The following is a 16900-nucleotide window of genomic DNA, read 5'->3' as shown; positions in this document are numbered from 1 at the left end:
GCTCACGCCTGTAATCCCAGCACTTTCAGAGGCCAAGGCGGGCGGATCACCTGAGGTCAGGAGTTCAAGACCAGCCTGACCAACATGGTGAAACCCCGTCTCTACTAAAAATACAACAAATTAGTCGGGCATGGTGGTGGGCGCCTGTAATCCCAGCTACTAGGGAGGCTGAGGCAGGAGAATTGCTTCAACCCGGGAGGCAGAGGTTGCAGTGAGCAGAGATCGTGCCTCTGCACTGCGGCCTGGGATACAGGGTGAGATGCCACCTCAAAAAACGAAAAACAAATCCTGCTCCCTGTAAGCAGGACACAATTAGAAACATCGATTGTATTACCAAGGTTTGGACTGAATCACCATATTTAAGAAATGTGGGCTGGGCATGGTGGTTCACACCTGTAATCCCAGCATTCTGGGAGGCCGAGGTAGACTGCTTGAGCCCAGGAGTTCAAGAGCAGCCTGGGTAACGTAGTTCTAAATCTGAGATTTCCTTTATGATCAAAGATGAGTGGGAACCCCATTCTACAAGATAAGTGTCAACCTCAGAGAGACAGACTCTCCAGAACAGGTGAATTTATTTGGGAAGAGCAGAGGATGACTATCTGGGCTATGAGTGCTAGGAAGGATCCCAGGCATACGCAGAGGGCCACAGCCAAGGGGAAGCTTTTAAAGGACAGAAGTCCATGTAAGCTGCTTTTAAACAAGGTTTGTTTAAAAGGTTTGTAGGTCACAAGCTGATCGCAGAGTTGGCGATGGTTTTCTGGTGGAGACGGCCATGGTAGGTAAGCGTCTGCAGCTCATTTGGAATACTACAGTCTTGAGGACGTGCTTTCGAGATGCCCCGTGTCTGGTCTACACGCAGGAGTGTCTTGTGATAAATCCCGTTCGGGCATGTGTGTGTGAGGGCTTCTTTGTGGCCCCCCTGACTCCATTGTATTAGAGTTTGACTTAAGTGACTCCATTTTGGTTCCAGCAACTTTCACATAAGGAAACTGAGGCTCAGAGAAGTCAAGGGACTTGCCCACACGTCCCAGTAACACTCTGCAGTGGAAGGATGCAAACCCCGGCTTTCTCTGTGGATGGAGCTGCTGTGGGTGAGTGCAGGGTGCTGTGTGAACCAGAGGGGTGGTGCAGAGACCAGTGTGGGATGTGAGAGGATCCCTGGGGGAGGCAGTGCTGGTACAATTGGGACAGGGCAGAGGCGGAAGTGCGTGTGTGCCTAGAGGAGAGAGCAAAGGCCTGGAGAGATCCACGCTCTCAACCGTTTAGTGCTGCTGCCCCTAAGAAGGCAGGGCACCGTATTTTCCAGGGTCACGCTGCCCCTGGGACTGGGCCTGGCCAACCTTGACCGAGAGAGCAAAGGGCTAGAATTGGGGAGGGTGGGATGAGTGAGGTTACTTGGCATGTTCTGTAGTCTCTTGGCCTCTCTCGAACAGCATCCCTCAGATAGAAGCAAGACCTTGCTTTGCAACCCTGGCAGCCAGGATGCAGTCACGTGATAGCTCCAGCAACCTGAGGCTGGGGGAGCCTGCGGTCTGGAGGAACAATGTGAGTTGGGAGCACAAGCCTGTCATGGCTAGACTCAGGTTGCTCTGCGTGACCCGTTGGAGGCGGGTGGGACGCTCACAGGAGGGTGCAGCTGTTGGAGCCCATGCCCCAGCGTAACAGCTGCTGGTTCCAGTCGGTGTAGGGCGGGTAGCGGATCTCCTTTAACTTCTCCAGGCCGGAGGGGGCGAGCAGGCAGGTGCGGTGGTGGGAGAAGGTGTCGAAGGTGAACTTGCCGTGGTACCGGCCCATCCCACTGTGGCCTAGGTGAGCACAGAGAGCAAGGACCTGAGGCCAGGCTGCCCATGCAGCCCTAGCAGCAGGCCACTGCCCTGGCCAGGGGCACACAGCTGGCAGAGAGCTCAGAGAGAGCCAGGCCACTCACAGAGCCATTGTACAGATAGGAAAACTGAGGCCTTGAGAGGCCCAGGGCCCGGATCAAGGTTGAACAGTGAGCGAAGGGACTTCCTCGGTCTGGGGTACCAAAGCCAAGCTTTCCTGGGGGTGGAAATGGGCAGGTACCTACCAACTCCCCCCAGCGGCACAGACAGCAGAGACACATAGAGGAAGCCGTCATTGCCTGCAAAGCTGCCACTACTGGTCCGCTCCAGCATCTGGTTCACAACCTGCCGGGGAGTGGGAAGGTGGGTGGTGGGCTCCAGTCATGGGAAGAGGGCTTGAGCCCCGCACATTCCACAGTGGAGGTGAGCCTCATCCTCACATGCCCCTCCACCTGCCCCTCCACCCTCTAACAGGCAATAATCTCCCCTCTAAGCGTCTTCTGGGGACAGCACCTGTCAGTGATGGTTGGGGTGCCGTGGGGTGAATACCAACATGGCGCAAAGACCAGGAAGCCCTGCAGGACCGCGGGGCCGGCAGCCTTGAGTCTAACGGTGAGGTTAGGATACTGCAGTGTGGGCTGCAGGCCCCACCACGACCCGCTGGGCTCTATCAGGCCCCCGCTCTGCTCTGTCCCTGACCTCCATCCGAGGCCTCTGCTTGCCCACGCAGAACCTTTGCACAGTCCAGGTGCAGGCTGCTCCGGCCAGGACAGAGGACGGGCCCGCTACATGCCTGGTGGGTTTGGGCCCTGTCCTCTCTGCCAGGCATCCTTGCGCCGGATGCGGTGGTACCAGCTGGCCTAGATATAGTCACCCTTGAGGCATCTGCTGCTCCAAAGCCCTCCTAGGAAGGGCTGTGAAAGGAAAGGGGCCAGTCTGTGCCCCTTTCAGCCCCTCATTGCCCCCAACCTGGTTGTACACCCACCTGGCTGCTGTTGGAGAAGGCGTACAGGGCCAGGGGCTTCTCCCGCCTGTTGATGAACTCGATGGCCTCGTCCACGCTCCGCACATTTACGATGGGCAGGATGGGCCCGAAGATCTCCTCCTGCATCACCGGCTCCGTCTCCTGCACGTCCACCAGCACTGTGGGGGCTGCCGGGCACCAGAGATAGCTCAGCCCCAGAGCCACAGTCAGGACAGCACCCAGGGGTGGGGGTAGAGATGGGGACAGGGCCACGGGCCAGGGCTCCAGGCCAGGATCCTAAGGTCTGACTTCCCACGGCTTCAGGCTTCGGAGTGTTTAGGGAAGAAAGTCTCCCCACAGCCCCCAAGAAGGGACCCTAGGTCTTCCCCAGCCTGCTCAGGGCCTGTGGGGCCCAGAGAATCCCCTGAACTTGGTCTCACAGTCAGGGGTGATGGGATTCTTAGAACCCTGGGGTTCATGAGGCAACAGCACCCCAGAATGTTGGAGCCACAGTGTCCCGTGAGCTGCTGAGCCGTACGGCCCATCAGAGTTTAGAACCTGGGAATCGTGGGCTCGGAGAATCTGAGGTTGTGGCCTTTCAGGACAGCCGGTGGTGGGATGGGAGTTCATCTTAGCACGCTGGGCCCTGGAGCCCTGGGATCCAAACTCAGCGAATCCAGGGCTGAGGGACCAGAGTTTGGCCTTGTGGGGCCACAGGCTCGGAAGCACAGAGACGGAGTCACGGCACTGGAGCCGTGGCTCAAGGCCGGGCTCTGACAGTGGGGCCGGCTTTCAGGTGCGGGTCCAGACTCGTGGCCCAGCCGTGGGCCCTCCCGTGAGGAGGGGTCTTGGCCCAGGTGGGCTGTGGTAGGGGCAGCAGGACTCACCGATGTAGCGATCGCTCTCGTCACTCTGGCCCCCAATGGCCACGTGGCCACAGCCCAGCAGTGCCCGCAGCCGCTGGAACTGTTTCTGGTTGATGATGCGGCCCAGGTTTGGGGAGCTCTGGGGGTCGTCGCCATAGAAACGGGTGATGGTGCTCTGCAGGGCGGGCAGCAGCCTCTCCTGCATCTCGGGGCTGCACAGGACGTAGTCGGGGGCCACGCAGGTCTGGCCGGCGTTGAAGTAGCGGAACCAGGCCACGCGGTTGGCCACGGTCTGGGGGTCGCAGTTGTCGTCCACGTAGCAGGGGTTCTTGCCCCCCAGCTCCAGGGTGACAGGTGTCAGGTGCTTGGCGGCAGCAGTCATGACAATCTTGCCCACACGAGGGCTCCCTGGGTATGGAAGGAAACCAGAGTGGCCGTTCAGTGACCTGGGCCAGGCGGGATGGCCCAGCCCCGGGCCCCGCTCCTCCCTGGAGAGGTGTTGGAGTCAGCGGGCTCCCTAGGCAAGCGGTGAGGAGACCCCATCCTCAACTGGCCTTGACCACACGCTCCAGGCACCTGACTCTTGCCCGCTTTCTTCATAGAAAGTCCTGACCCGCCTCACCGCTCTCCTGGCTGCTGTGGCTCACACACTGGGACCTGCCTCCAGCCCGGCCACCCCAGGATCCAATTGCTCCAATGTGCCCAGGGCCTGGCCTGTGCAAGCAGACGGCCTCTGTGCCAGCTCCAGCTCCCATGTGTCGCCACTGCTGGCCCCAGCCTCCTCCCTCCACAGCCCTCCCACCCTCTGCCCTGCTGATCCCCTCCGCCTACTCTGGGAACCTGGCCTGGCCCCTCACCCGTGAAGAAGATGTAGTCAAACTTGTGCTCCAGCAGCTGCCCTGTCTCCTGGGGCCCGCCCAGCACCACGGCAAAGCAGCTCTGCAAGGCAGGATGGGCGGCTCAGGGTAGCTCGGGGGCGGGCTTAGGGGCCAGCTGGGCCTCCTCAGCCTGCAGGGGTGAGGTATAGGGATGCCGGGCACTGCCGGGGCAGGGCCACCCTCACCTGGTCCAGGTACTGGGGCAGCACCTCCGCCAGGACCTTCTCTGTGCCCTGGCTGATTTCTGATGGCTTCAGCACCACGCAATTCCCTGCAGGGGCAGATGGGGATGTCACTGGGGGAGCCCAGGGTCCCCATGCCCAACCAGGGGCTGGGTTCAGAGGGCATGTGAGGCTGAGGGTGCCTCATAGGCAGGATTCCAGGGGCCTTTTTGGGAGGGGCTACTGGGCGGGAAGAGCATGGGGTTCGGAACTCCCTCCTCACCTGCAGCGAGGGCGCCCACCAGGGGCACCAGGGTCAGGTTCACGGGGTAGTTCCAGGGTGCGATGATGAGGACCAGGCCAAAGGGTTCCTTCCGGATGAAGACCGAGTCCAGCTTCATGAACTGAGGCACAGGGCAGACGGTGAGGCCCTGCCAAGGGCTACCCCAAAGCCCATCCACTGCGCACTTGGGGCCTCACCTCCCCGTGCGATGAAATCCCAGGAAAGACGAGAAAATCAGTGACTTGCCCAGGGCCTCGGTGGCAGAAGGGGGCCTGGACCAGAGCTGCCCGGTGCCCTGCCCTTCCCTCCCGCCGCCTGCCAGCAGGGCTCACCAGGTTCGTGGAGCCCGGTTCGTCCTTCATCCAGGCCTGCAGGTTCTTGAGGGCATAGTCGACCTCATTCTGGCTGGTGATGATCTCAGATACGTCTGCCTCGAAGCCTAACTGTGGTGGAGGTGAGAGAGGTCAGGCCCAGACCCGGGCCAGGAGGGGTCTAGAATTTGAGGAGGGCGCATGCAGGCACCACCAGCACCGGACACATAAAGACAGCTCCTATGGGAGGCACTGCGGTCCCCTGGGAACTGCGCATGGCTGTGATTCTGATCTGTGACTTCGTGGCTGTGTGGTCTTGGGCAAGCGATGTTAACCCCCGAGTGCCTCAGTTTCCTCATTTGCAACATGGGGACAGCCATCAAGCCTGCATCACAGGGTGGCTGTGAGTGTTCAGGAGTGAAGGTCAGGTGCCTGCCACACTCCACATGCCAGGGAAGGGGTCTGTTAAACAGGGATAAAACTAGGGACACAGCCAGTCACTAGGGGGCATGGACCCTTCTGAAAGAGGACAGGGATGCCGCTCCAGCCCCTGCCTGGGCGCACCCTCCACGGCCCACCTTATGCAGGTCCTGGGCCAGTGCGTCTTGCAGAAGCTGCTTGTTTTCTTGAAGAAAGCGGCCCAGGCCTTGGAGCTGCGCAGCCCGGAACTCGGCCGGCCGCGTGCGCCCCGACTTGAAGGCCTCCCGCAGCCGCCACAGCGTGTCCTCGAAGGGGTCCATCCTGTCAGACAGGGCAGAGTGAACTGGATGGCTGGGCTGCCCCTCCTTCACAGGCACCCTCCAGCCACCCCAGAGTCTGCACACCCTTGCCCCACCTGCACCCATGGAGGCTCACAGACACCCCACCTCGTACACACACAGACCCACTTGAATGACCCCACGGGGCTGGGGCTGCCTGCGCCACCCCCCCCAACTCACCTGCCTCCCAGGCGTGTCCATGAGGGAGGGCCCTGGGCTTGACCTCCCCCACTCCTGGGAGAGAATCCCCCTCCTGGGCGCTCTGGAAGCCCAGCACACCCCACACCTCGGGTGACCACCATCCCAGCTCTTCACTGCACTTCCCCTCCTTGCACAGACACACACCCACCCACGTTGGCACCTGGCCACCGCTCCGCCCAGACCACTCAGGCGGAACGGAGCTCTCCCCTGGGCCTCCCTCCCTTCTGGGTCTAAACGAGGGACTCGGAGGGTTCTTTGCTCCAGAGCTCACAGAGGTTGCAGATGAGGAAACTGAAGCCATAGACGTGCCCTAGCGCTGACGAGGGTTTGGCACCTGCTCTGGGCGGGGGTGGCACTCGGCGGGTCGTAGAAGGAAGTAGAAGCGGAGGAGAGAGCTCCGGGGTTGGTATCCGTGGGCACAGGTGGCAGGTGGAGGTAGGTTGGCAGAGCTGAGACTGCCCCAGGGCATGAACCCCTCTGGGCTTTAGCCTGAGGGCCCAAGGGAACCCCAGTGGGTTCTGGAGAGGAGGAAGGATCAGGACCATGGGGGTGGGGGAAGGGGTCTAGGGGGACACTCAGGAGGATTGCCAGGTCCTAGCAAGGGGATTCTGAGCATTCCAGCCCAGGGGCTGAAGAATGGCGCGCAAATCCTGTGTCTTTGTGTATCCGTGGGTCTGTCTGTGTCTTTGTGTATCCGTGGGTCTGTCTGCGTCTTTGTGTCTCTGCGTCTTTGTGTGGGTCTCTCTGTGTATGGCTGTCTTTGTGCCCTTTTGTGGGTATGGGTGTCCGCGTGTGTCTGTGTATGTATGGGTGCTGTGTGTCTCTGTGTGTATGGGAGTCTGTGTGCATGGGTGTGTGTATGGGTGCTGTGTGTCTTTGTGTGTATGGGAGTCTGTGTGCATGGGTGTGTGTATGGGTATCTGTGTCTGTGTGTGTATGGGTGCTGTGTGTCTGTGTGTGTATGGGTGCTGTGTGTCTGTGTGTGTATGGGTGTCTGTATGTCTGTGTGTCTGTGTGTATGGGTGTCTGTGTGCTGTATGTATCTGTGCGTGTGTGGGTGTCTGTCAGTGTGTGTCTGGGTGTCTGCGTGTGTATGGGTGTCTGTGGGTCTGTGTGCGTCTGTGTGTATGTGTATGGGTGTCTGTGTGTCTGTGTGTGTATGGGGGTCTGTGTGTGTATGGATGTCTGTGTTTGTGAGTCTGTGTGTCTGTATGTGTATGGGTGTCTGTGTCTTTGTGTTTGTGTTTGTGTGTGTCCGTGTGTGTGAGTCTGTGTGTGTATGGGTGTCTGTGTGTGTGTGTATTGGTGTTTGCGTGTCTGTGTGCATCTGTGTTTATGGGTGTCTGTGTGTCTGTGTGTGTATGGGTGTCTGTGTGTGTATGGATGTCTGTGTGAGTCTGTGTGTCTGTGTGTGTATGGGTGTCTGTGTCTTTGTGTTTGTGTGTGTGTGTCCGTGTGTCTGTGTGTGTATGGGTGTCTGTGTGTCTGTGTGTGTACGGGTGTCTGTGTGTGTATGAGTGTGTATGTATTGGTGTTTGTGTGTGTGTGTATGGGTGTCTGTGTGTGTATGGATGTCTGTGTGAGTCTGTGTGTCTGTGTGTGTATGGGTGTCTGTGTCTTTGTGTTTGTGTGTGTGTGTCCGTGTGTCTGTGTGTGTATGGGTGTCTGTGTGTCTGTGTGTGTATGGGTGTCTGTGTGTGTATGGATGTCTGTGTGAGTCTGTGTGTCTGTGTGTGTATGGGTGTCTGTGTCTTTGTGTTTGTGTGTGTGTGTCCGTGTGTCTGTGTGTGTATGGGTGTCTGTGTGTCTGTGTGTGTACGGGTGTCTGTGTGTGTATGAGTGTGTATGTATTGGTGTTTGTGTGTGTGTGTATGGGTGTCTGTGTGTGTATGGATGTCTGTGTGAGTCTGTGTGTCTGTGTGTGTATGGGTGTCTGTGTCTTTGTGTTTGTGTGTGTGTCCGTGTGTCTGTGTGTGTATGGGTGTCTGTGTGTCTGTGTGTGTATGGGTGTCTGTGTGTGTATGGATGTCTGTGTGAGTCTGTGTGTCTGTGTGTGTATGGGTGTCTGTGTCTTTGTGTTTGTGTGTGTGTGTCCGTGTGTCTGTGTGTGTATGGGTGTCTGTGTGTCTGTGTGTGTACGGGTGTCTGTGTGTGTATGAGTGTGTATGTATTGGTGTTTGTGTGTGTGTGTATGGGTGTCTGTGAGTCTGTGTGTTTACAAGTGTCTGTGTCTGTGTGTATGGGTGTGTATGTGTGTATGGGTGTCTGAGTGTGTCTTTGTGTGTATGGGGATGGTGCATATGTGTGTGAGTTTCTGTGTGTCTAGTGTGTATGGGTGTCTGTGTGTCTTTGTGTGTATAGATGTCTGTGTCTGTGTGTGTACAGGTGTCTGTGTGTGTGTATGGGTGTCTGTATGTCTATGTCTTTGTGTGTAAGGATGTCATGTGTATGAGTGTCTGTGTGGGTATGGGGGTGTGTGTGTATGTGTGTGTCTGTGTGTATATGGGTGTCTGTGTGTCTGTGTGTGTACGGGTATGTGGGTATGGGTGTGTGTACGGGTGTGTGGGTATGGGTGTGTGTACGGGTGTGTGGGTATGGGTGTGTGTACGGGTGTGTGGGTATGGGTGTGTGTATGGGTGTGGGTATGGGTGTGTGTATGGGTGTGGGTATGGGTGTGTGTATGGGTGTGTGGGTATGGGTGTGTGTATGGGTGTGTGGGTATGGGTGTGTGTATGGGTGTGTGTGTGTGGGTATCTATGTGTCTGTGTGTCTGTGTTTCCGTGTGTGTATGGGTGGCTGGGTGTCTGTGAGTATCTGGGTGTGTATGGGTGTGTCTCTCTGTGTGTATGGGTGTCTGTGTGTTTCTGTGTATCTGTGTGTATGGGTGTCTGCGTGTGTATGTATGCGTGTCTGTGTGTATGGGTGTCTATGTGTGTGTATAGATGTCTCTGGGTGTGTTTCTTTGTGTGTATCGGTGTTGTGTGTGTGTGTATGAGTGTCTGTGTGTGTTGTGTGTATATGGGTGTCTGTGTGTCTGTGTGTGTCTGTGTGTGTATGGGTGTGTGTGTGTCTGTGTGTGTATGGTTGTGTGTGTATGGGTGTGTGTGTGTCTTTGTGTGTATGGATGTTGTGTGTATGTTTATGAGTGCCTGTGTTTCTGTGTGTTTATGGGTGTCTGTATGTCTTTCTGTGTATGGGTGTCTGTGTCTGTGTATGGGTGTCTGTGTGTGTGTGTATGGACGTCTGTGCATCTGTGTGTGTCTTTGTGTGTATGAGTATCTGTGTTTGTGTGTGTACAGGTGCCTTTGTGTGTGTTTGGGTGTCTGTATGTCTGTGTCTTTGTGTGTCTGTGTGTATGGGTGTCTGTGTCTATGTGTGTCATGTGTGTGTATGGTTGTCTGTATGTCTGCGTGTGTCTGTGTATGGCTGTGTGTCTGTGTGTATCTGTGTGTGTATGGGTGTCTGTGTGTCTGTGTGTCTATGGGTGTGTGTCTGTGTGTGTTTGTGTGTCTGTGTCCATATGTGTCTGTGTGTGTATGGGTGAGTGTGTGTGTCTGTGTGTGTATGGGTGTCTGTGTTTCTGTGTGTGTCTGTGTGTCTATGGGTGTCTGTGTGTATGGGTGTCTCTCTCCATGTGTGTCATGTGTGTGTCTGTGTGTCTGTGTATCCTTGGGTGTATGAGTGTCTGTGTGTGCATGGGTGCTGTGTCCATGTGTGTCTGTGTGGGTGTCTGTGTGTGTATGGGTGTCTGTGTGCATGTGTGTCTGTGTGTGTATGGGTGTGTGTGTGTATCTGTGTGTGTATGGGTGTCGGTAGGTCTGTGTGTGTGTATGGGTGTCTGTGTGTGTATTGATGTCTGTGTGTGTCTGTGTGTATGGGTGTCTGTGTGTATGGGTGTCTGTATGGGTGTCTCTCCATGTGTGTCGTGTGTGTCTGTGTGTCTGTGTGTGTATGGGTGTCTGTGTGTGTATGGGTGTCTGTGTGTGTATGGGTGTCTGTGTGTGTATTGATGTCTGTGTGTGTATGGGTGTCTGTGTGTGTATTGATGTCTGTGTGTGTATGGGTGTCTGTGTGTGTATTGATGTCTGTGTGTGTATGGGTGTCTGTGTGTGTATTGATGTCTGTGTGTGTATGGGTGTCTGTGTGTGTATTGATGTCTGTGTGTGTATGGGTGTCTGTGTTTCTGTGTGTGTCTGTGTACGGGGGTCTGTATGGGTGTCTCTCTCCATGTGTGTCGTGTGTGTAAGTGTATCTGTGTGTCTGTGTATGGGTGTCTGTGTGTGCATGGTTGCTGTGTCCATGTGTTTCTGTGTGTGTATGGGTGTCTGTGTGTGTCTGTGTGTGTATGGGTGTCTGTGTCCATGTGTGTTGTGTGTGTCTATGGGTGTATACGTGTGTATGGGTGTCTGTGTGCATCTGTGTCTGTTTATGGGTGTCTGTGCCCATGTGTGTCTGTGCGTGTATGTGTGTCTGTGTGTGTATGGGTGTCTGTGTGTGTATGGGTGTCTGTGTGTGTATGGGTGTTTGTGTCCATGTGTGTTGTACGTCTGTCTACGTGTGGACTTCAGTTATCTCATCCCTCAGCTGCAGGTCACAGGGCCATGCCCAGGGTTGCTGCCTCAGACCCGCATTGCTGAGGGCAGTGGAGGTGAGTGGTTAGCAGGGCCTTGGCATCCCCAGTGAGTGTCCTGGAGGCCAGTGGCACCATCTGCACTTGCACCGCACCAAGCACTCTTGTCATATGTGATGCAGGGACAGTGCTCCCCCGTGGACAGAGCCAGCTGAACCAATGGCAGAAGTCCCTGTCCTTATGAATGACGAGATGAGGAGAGCAGCCCCTGCCTGGCTCAGGTCCCAGCTGAAGAATGTGGGGAGACAGGAAGCCATGCTGGGCACCTTCCCAGCCACACCTGCAGATGCAGCCTCCCTCCCCTGGGCAGCGTCGCCACCATTCCTGGCACAGGACCCCCACACTCAGTGTCCGGCCCCCCCGCATGAGGGCCTGGAGGAGGACGCAGCACCCAGGGCTCCGCAAATATTCATCTACTGTCTTTGCTCAAGCCCTGTCTTGGGCTACAACCTGGGTGGATCCTGGGCCCTTCTCTAGTAGCAGAGAGTTTTGGCCTGCAGCGCTTCCAGGTCTTCGGGTTCCAGGGCCCTGCCCCAAAGCTGTGCCTGGAATTCAAGCATCAGCAGCCTCCACCCGGCGCTCAAGCAGCTCCTGGTTACATCAGCTCAGCTCTAACCTCTTCCAATGCTCCCTGGTGCCTTTGGAGGGATGATCGCCTCCGCCCTGAATCAAGGCCCAGATTGGAGGAGTCTGGGATGAGCTATGGCACACAGATGTCCCGCTGTTCATCCCAGGAACCTGGCCTCAGTGTGGTCACAACTTCCCCAGGTGAGGCAGGTGGGGCAGAGGAACCCCTGCCCTTTCTGAGCTGTCATTGCCTGTCCTCACGTGTGCACATCTGGTGCTCAGTGAAATAATCACGGAGCCAGCAGCATCTGCCTGACGGATGAGGAAACAGACAGGGGCTGGTGCCGGACCCAGGCCCTGCCTCTCATCCAAGGTGCTTTCTTGTCCCGCCCACCTGCTGCAGGGCAGGGGTCCTGGCGCTTGCTGGGCGGGGCTGACTGGTGGGAAAGGGAAATATCTTGGACCCCCAAAATCATTAAGCTAAAAGGAAGATTCAAGCTGGAAACTGATCAGGGTCAACCTGCCTCCCCTTTATTTATTTATTTATTTATTTATTTATTTATTTATTTATTTTTTCTGAGATGCAGTTTCGCTCTTGTTGCCCAGGCTGGAGTACAATGATGCGATCTCGGCTCACCACAACCTCTACCTCCCAGGTTCGAGCGATTCTCCTGCCTCAGCCTCCGGAGTAGCTGGGATTACAGGCACGCACCGCCACGCCCAGCTAATTTTGTACTTTTAGTAGAGACGGGGTTTCTCCAAGTTGAGGCTGGTCTCGAACTCCTGACCTCAGGCGATCCGCCGGCCTCAGTCTCCCAAAGTGCTGGGATTACAGGCGTGAACTACCGGCCCGGCCCTGCCTCTCATTTTATTCACAGCCACCCCCCACTGCTCACCGAGATAGATGCATATTCTGATTGCCTCCTTTGCAAAGGCTCATCAGAAACTCAAAAGAATGCGGTCTCTCACCTACCTAGGACCTGGAAGCTCCCCCAACCCCCAGCCCCACCCCCTGCTTGAAGACGTCCCTACCTTTCTGTATGGAACCAATGTACTTCATATATATACACACACATATATAAAATGTGTATATGTAATGTATATATATGTATTTTGTGTGTGTGTGTATATATATATATTTTTTTTGAGACAGAGTTTTGCTCTTGTCGCCCAGGCTGGAGTGCAGTGGCACAATCTCGGCTCACTGCAACCTCCGACTCCCAGGTTCAAGCGATTATCGTAGCTGGGACTACAGGCGACCACCACCATGCCCTGCTAATTTTGTGTTTTTAGTAGAGACGGGGTTTCACCATGTTGGTCAGGCTGGTCTCAAACTCCCGATCTCAGGTTATCCGCCCACCTCAGCCTCCCAAAGTGCTGGGATTACAGGCGTGAGCCACTGCGCCCAGCCTTGTTACATCTCCTGTCTCCCTAAAATGTGTAAAACCAAGCTGTGCCCCGACCACCTTGGGCACATGTCGTCAGGACATCCCCAGGCTGTGTCACAGGTGCACGTCCTCAACTTTGGCAAAATAAACTTTTTTTTTTCCTTTGAGATGGAGTCTCCGGGCCGGGCGTGGTGGCTCAAGCCTGTAATCCCAGCACTTTGGGAGGCCGAGACGGGTGGATCACGAGGTCAGGAGATTGAGACCATCCTGGCTAACATGGTGAAACCCCGTCTCTACTAAAAAATACAAAAAAAAAAAAAAAAAAAACTAGCCGGGCGAGGTGGCGGGCGCCTGTAGTCCCAGCTACTCGGGAGGCTGAGGCAGGAGAATGGCGTGAACCCGGGAGGCGGAGCTTGCAGTGAGCTGAGATCCGGCCACTGCACTCCAGCCTGGGCGACAGAGTGAGACTCTGTCTCAAAAAAAAAAAAAAATTAAAAAAAAAAAAAACAAAAAACGAGATGGAGTCTCGTTCTGTCACCAAGGCTGGAGTGCAAGTGGTGTGATCTCGGCTCACTACAACCTCTACCTCCCGTGTTCAAGTGATTCTCCTGCCTCAGTCTCCAGAGTAGCTGGGATTACAAGCGTGCACCCCCATGCCCAGTCAATTTTTAGTAGCGACAGGATTTCACCATGTTGGCCAGGCTGGTTTCAAACTCAACTCCTGTCCTCAAGTGATCCACCCGCCTCAGCCTCCTAAAGTGCTGGGATTACAGATGTGAGCCACAACACCTGGCCACAAAATGAACTTTCTTTTATTTTATTTATTTTCATTTTTATTTTTTTACACAGAGTCTCGCTCTGTCACACAGGTTGGAGTGCAGTGGCGCGATCTCGGCTCACTGCAAACTCCACCTCCCGGGTTCACGCCATTCTCCTGCCTCACCCTCCTGAATAGCTGGGACTACAGGCGCCCGCCACCACACCTGGCTTATTTTTTGTATTTTTAGTAGAGAGGGGGTTTCACCGTGTTAGCCAGGATAGTCTTGATCTCCTGACTTTGTGATCCACCCGCCTCGGCCTCCCAAAGTGCTGGGATTACAGGCAAAATAAACTTTCTAAATTAATTGAGACCTGTCTCAGATTTTCTGCATTTACACTGGGGACCCCCGGCTGCTCACCAGGCAGTTCCTGACTGGACCTGGGTCACATAGGTGACCACTCCAGACTTGGCCAGCCCTCGCGGAGCTCACAGTCCACACGTGGAACAATTATGTCATTAGAAACATGATCAGTGTGGCCTGGGTTTCTTCCAGAGGCGGCCAGAGACCAACCCCTGGCTCTGACTGCCATGGGGAAGTCGTAGGGGAGGGCCTTTTGGAGGGCCAGCGATCTGGACAGAGGGACAAACGTGCAAAAGCCCTGTGGGGGTAGATGCTGAGAAATAAGACACAGCGGCAGGTGGAGGCCTGATGGGACCTGTCATATGGAGAGGGACTCAATCCCTTGGCAGTGGCCATGCCTGGTGCAGGGCCCAGAAGGAAGTCAGAGCTGGCATCTGAGGCCAGGCAGCTGGTATGCACATCTCATTTAAGCCTCACAGCTATTATTATTACCCAGTTGGAAGGACGGGGAAACCGAGGCTCTGAGAGACGACCTGATTTGCCCTCCTCACAGCCTCAGTGTGAGGAGGGAGGCCCCCCAGCCCCTCTCCTCACACCAGCCCTGTGACCACGGTGACCACGTGCCAATGTGTGCCTTGCGCCCTTCACTGTCTTCTCAACATCTTCCTGCAGTTTCCAGACTTTCTTTTTTTTTTTTTTTTTTTTTTTTTTTGAGACGGAGTCTTGCTCTGTCGCCCAGGCTGGAGTGCAGTGGCCGGATCTCAGCTCACTGCAAGCTCTGCCTCCCGGGTTTATACCATTCTCCTGCCTCAGCCTCCTAAGTAGCTGGGACTACAGGCGCCCGCCACCTCGCCCGGCTAGTTTTTTGTATTTTTTAGTAGAGACGGGGTTTCACCGTGTTAGCCAGGATGGTCTCGATCTCCTGACCTCATGATCCACCCATCTTGGCCTCCCAAAGCGCTGGGATTACAGGCTTGAGCCACTGCGCCCGGCCGCAGTTTCCAGACTTTCTAAATGCGAATGTAGTATTTCTAGAACCAGAAACAAGCAATGCATGTTGCTTTTAAAATCTGAAACCAAAGATCCGACTTTCGCTTCAACTCCCAAGAAGCTCTCTGCTTCCAATCCCCAATTCTCCGGCACCTCCTGATCACAGCCCTGGTGCCCCCCACCGAGTCCTTGTCTGTCCACAAAGCTGCCTTCTCCCCTAACCTGGGAGCTCCTCAAAGGGAGGACGGGGTCTGTCCCCATCCCTGGGGCTCCTGGGGAACAGGCTTCATTTCCGGGGGTGCTTCCCAGGAGCCTGCCACAGGGCAAGGTGAGGCTCAGAAGACACCAGTGCCCACCTCCCTCTCCTGAGCAAGCCCTGTGCCCACGGCCCCTGCAGCCACAGGCCCCTTGGTGGGCTCGCCCCCTGATCCACGTGCCATGAGCACACATCCCCTTCCCTCCATGCCCCTGGTTCCCACCAGTGCCCTTTACCTTGAGCTCCCTCTGCCTGACCCTCACCCATGTGCCCCCACATACCCCAGCGTGGGCTCTGCTCCCGGGTTCTTCACTGCACCTCCACCCCCTTTCTTGGACATGCTGCCTTCAGATGCGCAGGCTCTGCTCCTACCCCCAGGCCTCAGCCCTGCTGTGCTGACTGCGATCCTCCCGGGAGCCCGGCAGCTCCCAAACCAACTCCCGTGCCCACGCCTGGCAATGGGGTAATCACTGGGGTGATGCTCAGGGTTACCCAATAGGCGTGGGGCAGGGCTGCACGTCCTAATTACGAACTGCCTTTTTCTCACTGCCAGGATCTACAGCTGCTCTGTGTCTGCCCTGTTCTTCCAGGGCCGTGCCCCCAGGGACCACACTGCACAGCCAGCTTGGGAACAGGTTAGACAAGTCAAGGCTGTCTGAAGCTTTGCTGTGTGGTTACTGGAATGGGCTAGCAGGGAGTTACCTGATCAGGAAAAAAGATTCCCAGGGGAAGGTCACAGGATGAAAATGTCAGCAAGACCCCGGTGGCAAATGTTGCCTCCACCAGGAAGTCCTCCTAGGACCCAGCCACAGTGGTCCCATGCCACCCATGGCCCCACCTAGGGTCTCCATGCTAAATCTTCATCTCCCTCCTCTCCTCTCCTCTCCTCACTCTTCAGGGTTCACAGGTCAAAATGAGCAACTGTGGCTCTATTTCCACTCCCAATGTGCCCAGCTGGCATAGTCAGGGCAGAGGAAGGGGCCGAGACCTTTGCAGAGAGAACCCTGATGGGTGACGGCACCTGTAGCTCTTGGATAGTGCATTGTTCATTAGTTTATTTACTGTACAACCGTGGGTAAGTTGCTTAAAGTCTCTGAGCCTTTCAGAAGTTAACAATAACACCTAATTGCCATGGTTCTTGAGAGGATCACAGAGGGAGATGTGAGAATGGAAAAGACAGATCACAGCTCCTAGCACAAAATCAGTGCCACTCAACGTTGCCTGCTAATGTTTCCACAAGTATTTGCTGAGCACCTTCTAGGTTCCCGGGGGGGCAGAATGAGCTCAGGTCCCACTATTGTCCTTCGTGGATGGCGTGACCCTGTCCCCACCCCACCTTCCCCCAAGCCTGAGGCCAAGGACACGCCCTGTTGAGGGCTGTAGAGTCTCTTGGCAGAGTGTGCAGCCCTGTGGGCAGGAGGGACGTCTGAGATAACCCTTGGTTGTGACTGGAGCCAGCCCAGTGGGGGCCACAGCCTGTGACCAAGCCCTGGTCCCGGAATCCTCCGTAGCTAAAGATGTAAATGCCAATGTGACACCAGGAACCGAACTCGGGATGTTGAAGGGGACACAGGGCAGAATCCTAGGGCCCATCTAAGAGCAGCAGATGGGTTATGGCCACTGGGGAGGTCCACTGCCTCCAAACCACTGAATTGTACACTGTAAATGGGTGAGTTGTATGGGATATGAATTCTCTCTCAGAA

At 55.7% G+C, this 16900-nt stretch overlaps 1 protein-coding gene across 2 annotated transcripts; it reads right to left on the bottom strand.

The window, feature by feature from the left end:
- Nucleotides 1-559: 559 nt before the first annotated feature.
- Nucleotides 560-15772, bottom strand: ALDH3B2 (aldehyde dehydrogenase 3 family member B2). Of its 2 annotated transcripts, none has more exons than XM_028833153.2 (10): nt 15734-15772; nt 5865-6027; nt 5308-5418; nt 4976-5096; nt 4717-4802; nt 4511-4592; nt 3675-4061; nt 2809-2975; nt 2069-2168; nt 560-1805 (listed from the first exon to the last, which is right to left on the bottom strand). In XM_028833153.2, the coding sequence occupies exons 2-10, from the start codon at nt 6024-6026 to the stop codon at nt 1621-1623; spliced, it is 1401 nt and encodes a 466-aa protein (XP_028688986.2). In that variant the 5' UTR covers nt 6027; nt 15734-15772; the 3' UTR covers nt 560-1620. The 2 variants fall into 2 exon arrangements, with proteins under 2 accessions (XP_028688986.2, XP_077818088.1); XM_077961962.1 differs by lacking the exon at nt 15734-15772 and adding an exon at nt 15479-15666.
- Nucleotides 15773-16900: the final 1128 nt, after the last annotated feature.

Source organism: Macaca mulatta, chromosome 14 (assembly GCF_049350105.2).
Source record: "Macaca mulatta isolate MMU2019108-1 chromosome 14, T2T-MMU8v2.0, whole genome shotgun sequence".
Classification (NCBI taxonomy): Eukaryota; Metazoa; Chordata; class Mammalia; order Primates; family Cercopithecidae; genus Macaca; species Macaca mulatta.
Note: the sequence above shows the minus strand (reverse complement) of the source record. Positions and strands in the feature narration are given on the sequence as shown.

Bases quoted from the DNA above. Each gene is read 5' to 3' on its own strand.
- ALDH3B2 (XM_077961962.1), bottom strand. From the start codon at position 15,537: ATGTCCAAGAAAGGGGGTGGAGGTGCAGTGAAGAACCCGGGAGCAGAG. The intron at 4,062-4,510 runs GTGAGGGGCCAG...TTCCATACCCAG, and splicing joins TGACTACATCTTCTTCACGG to GGAGCCCTCGTGTGGGCAAG. The intron at 1,806-2,068 runs GTAGGTACCTGC...GTGCTCACCTAG, and splicing joins TGTGCCGCTGGGGGGAGTTG to GCCACAGTGGGATGGGCCGG.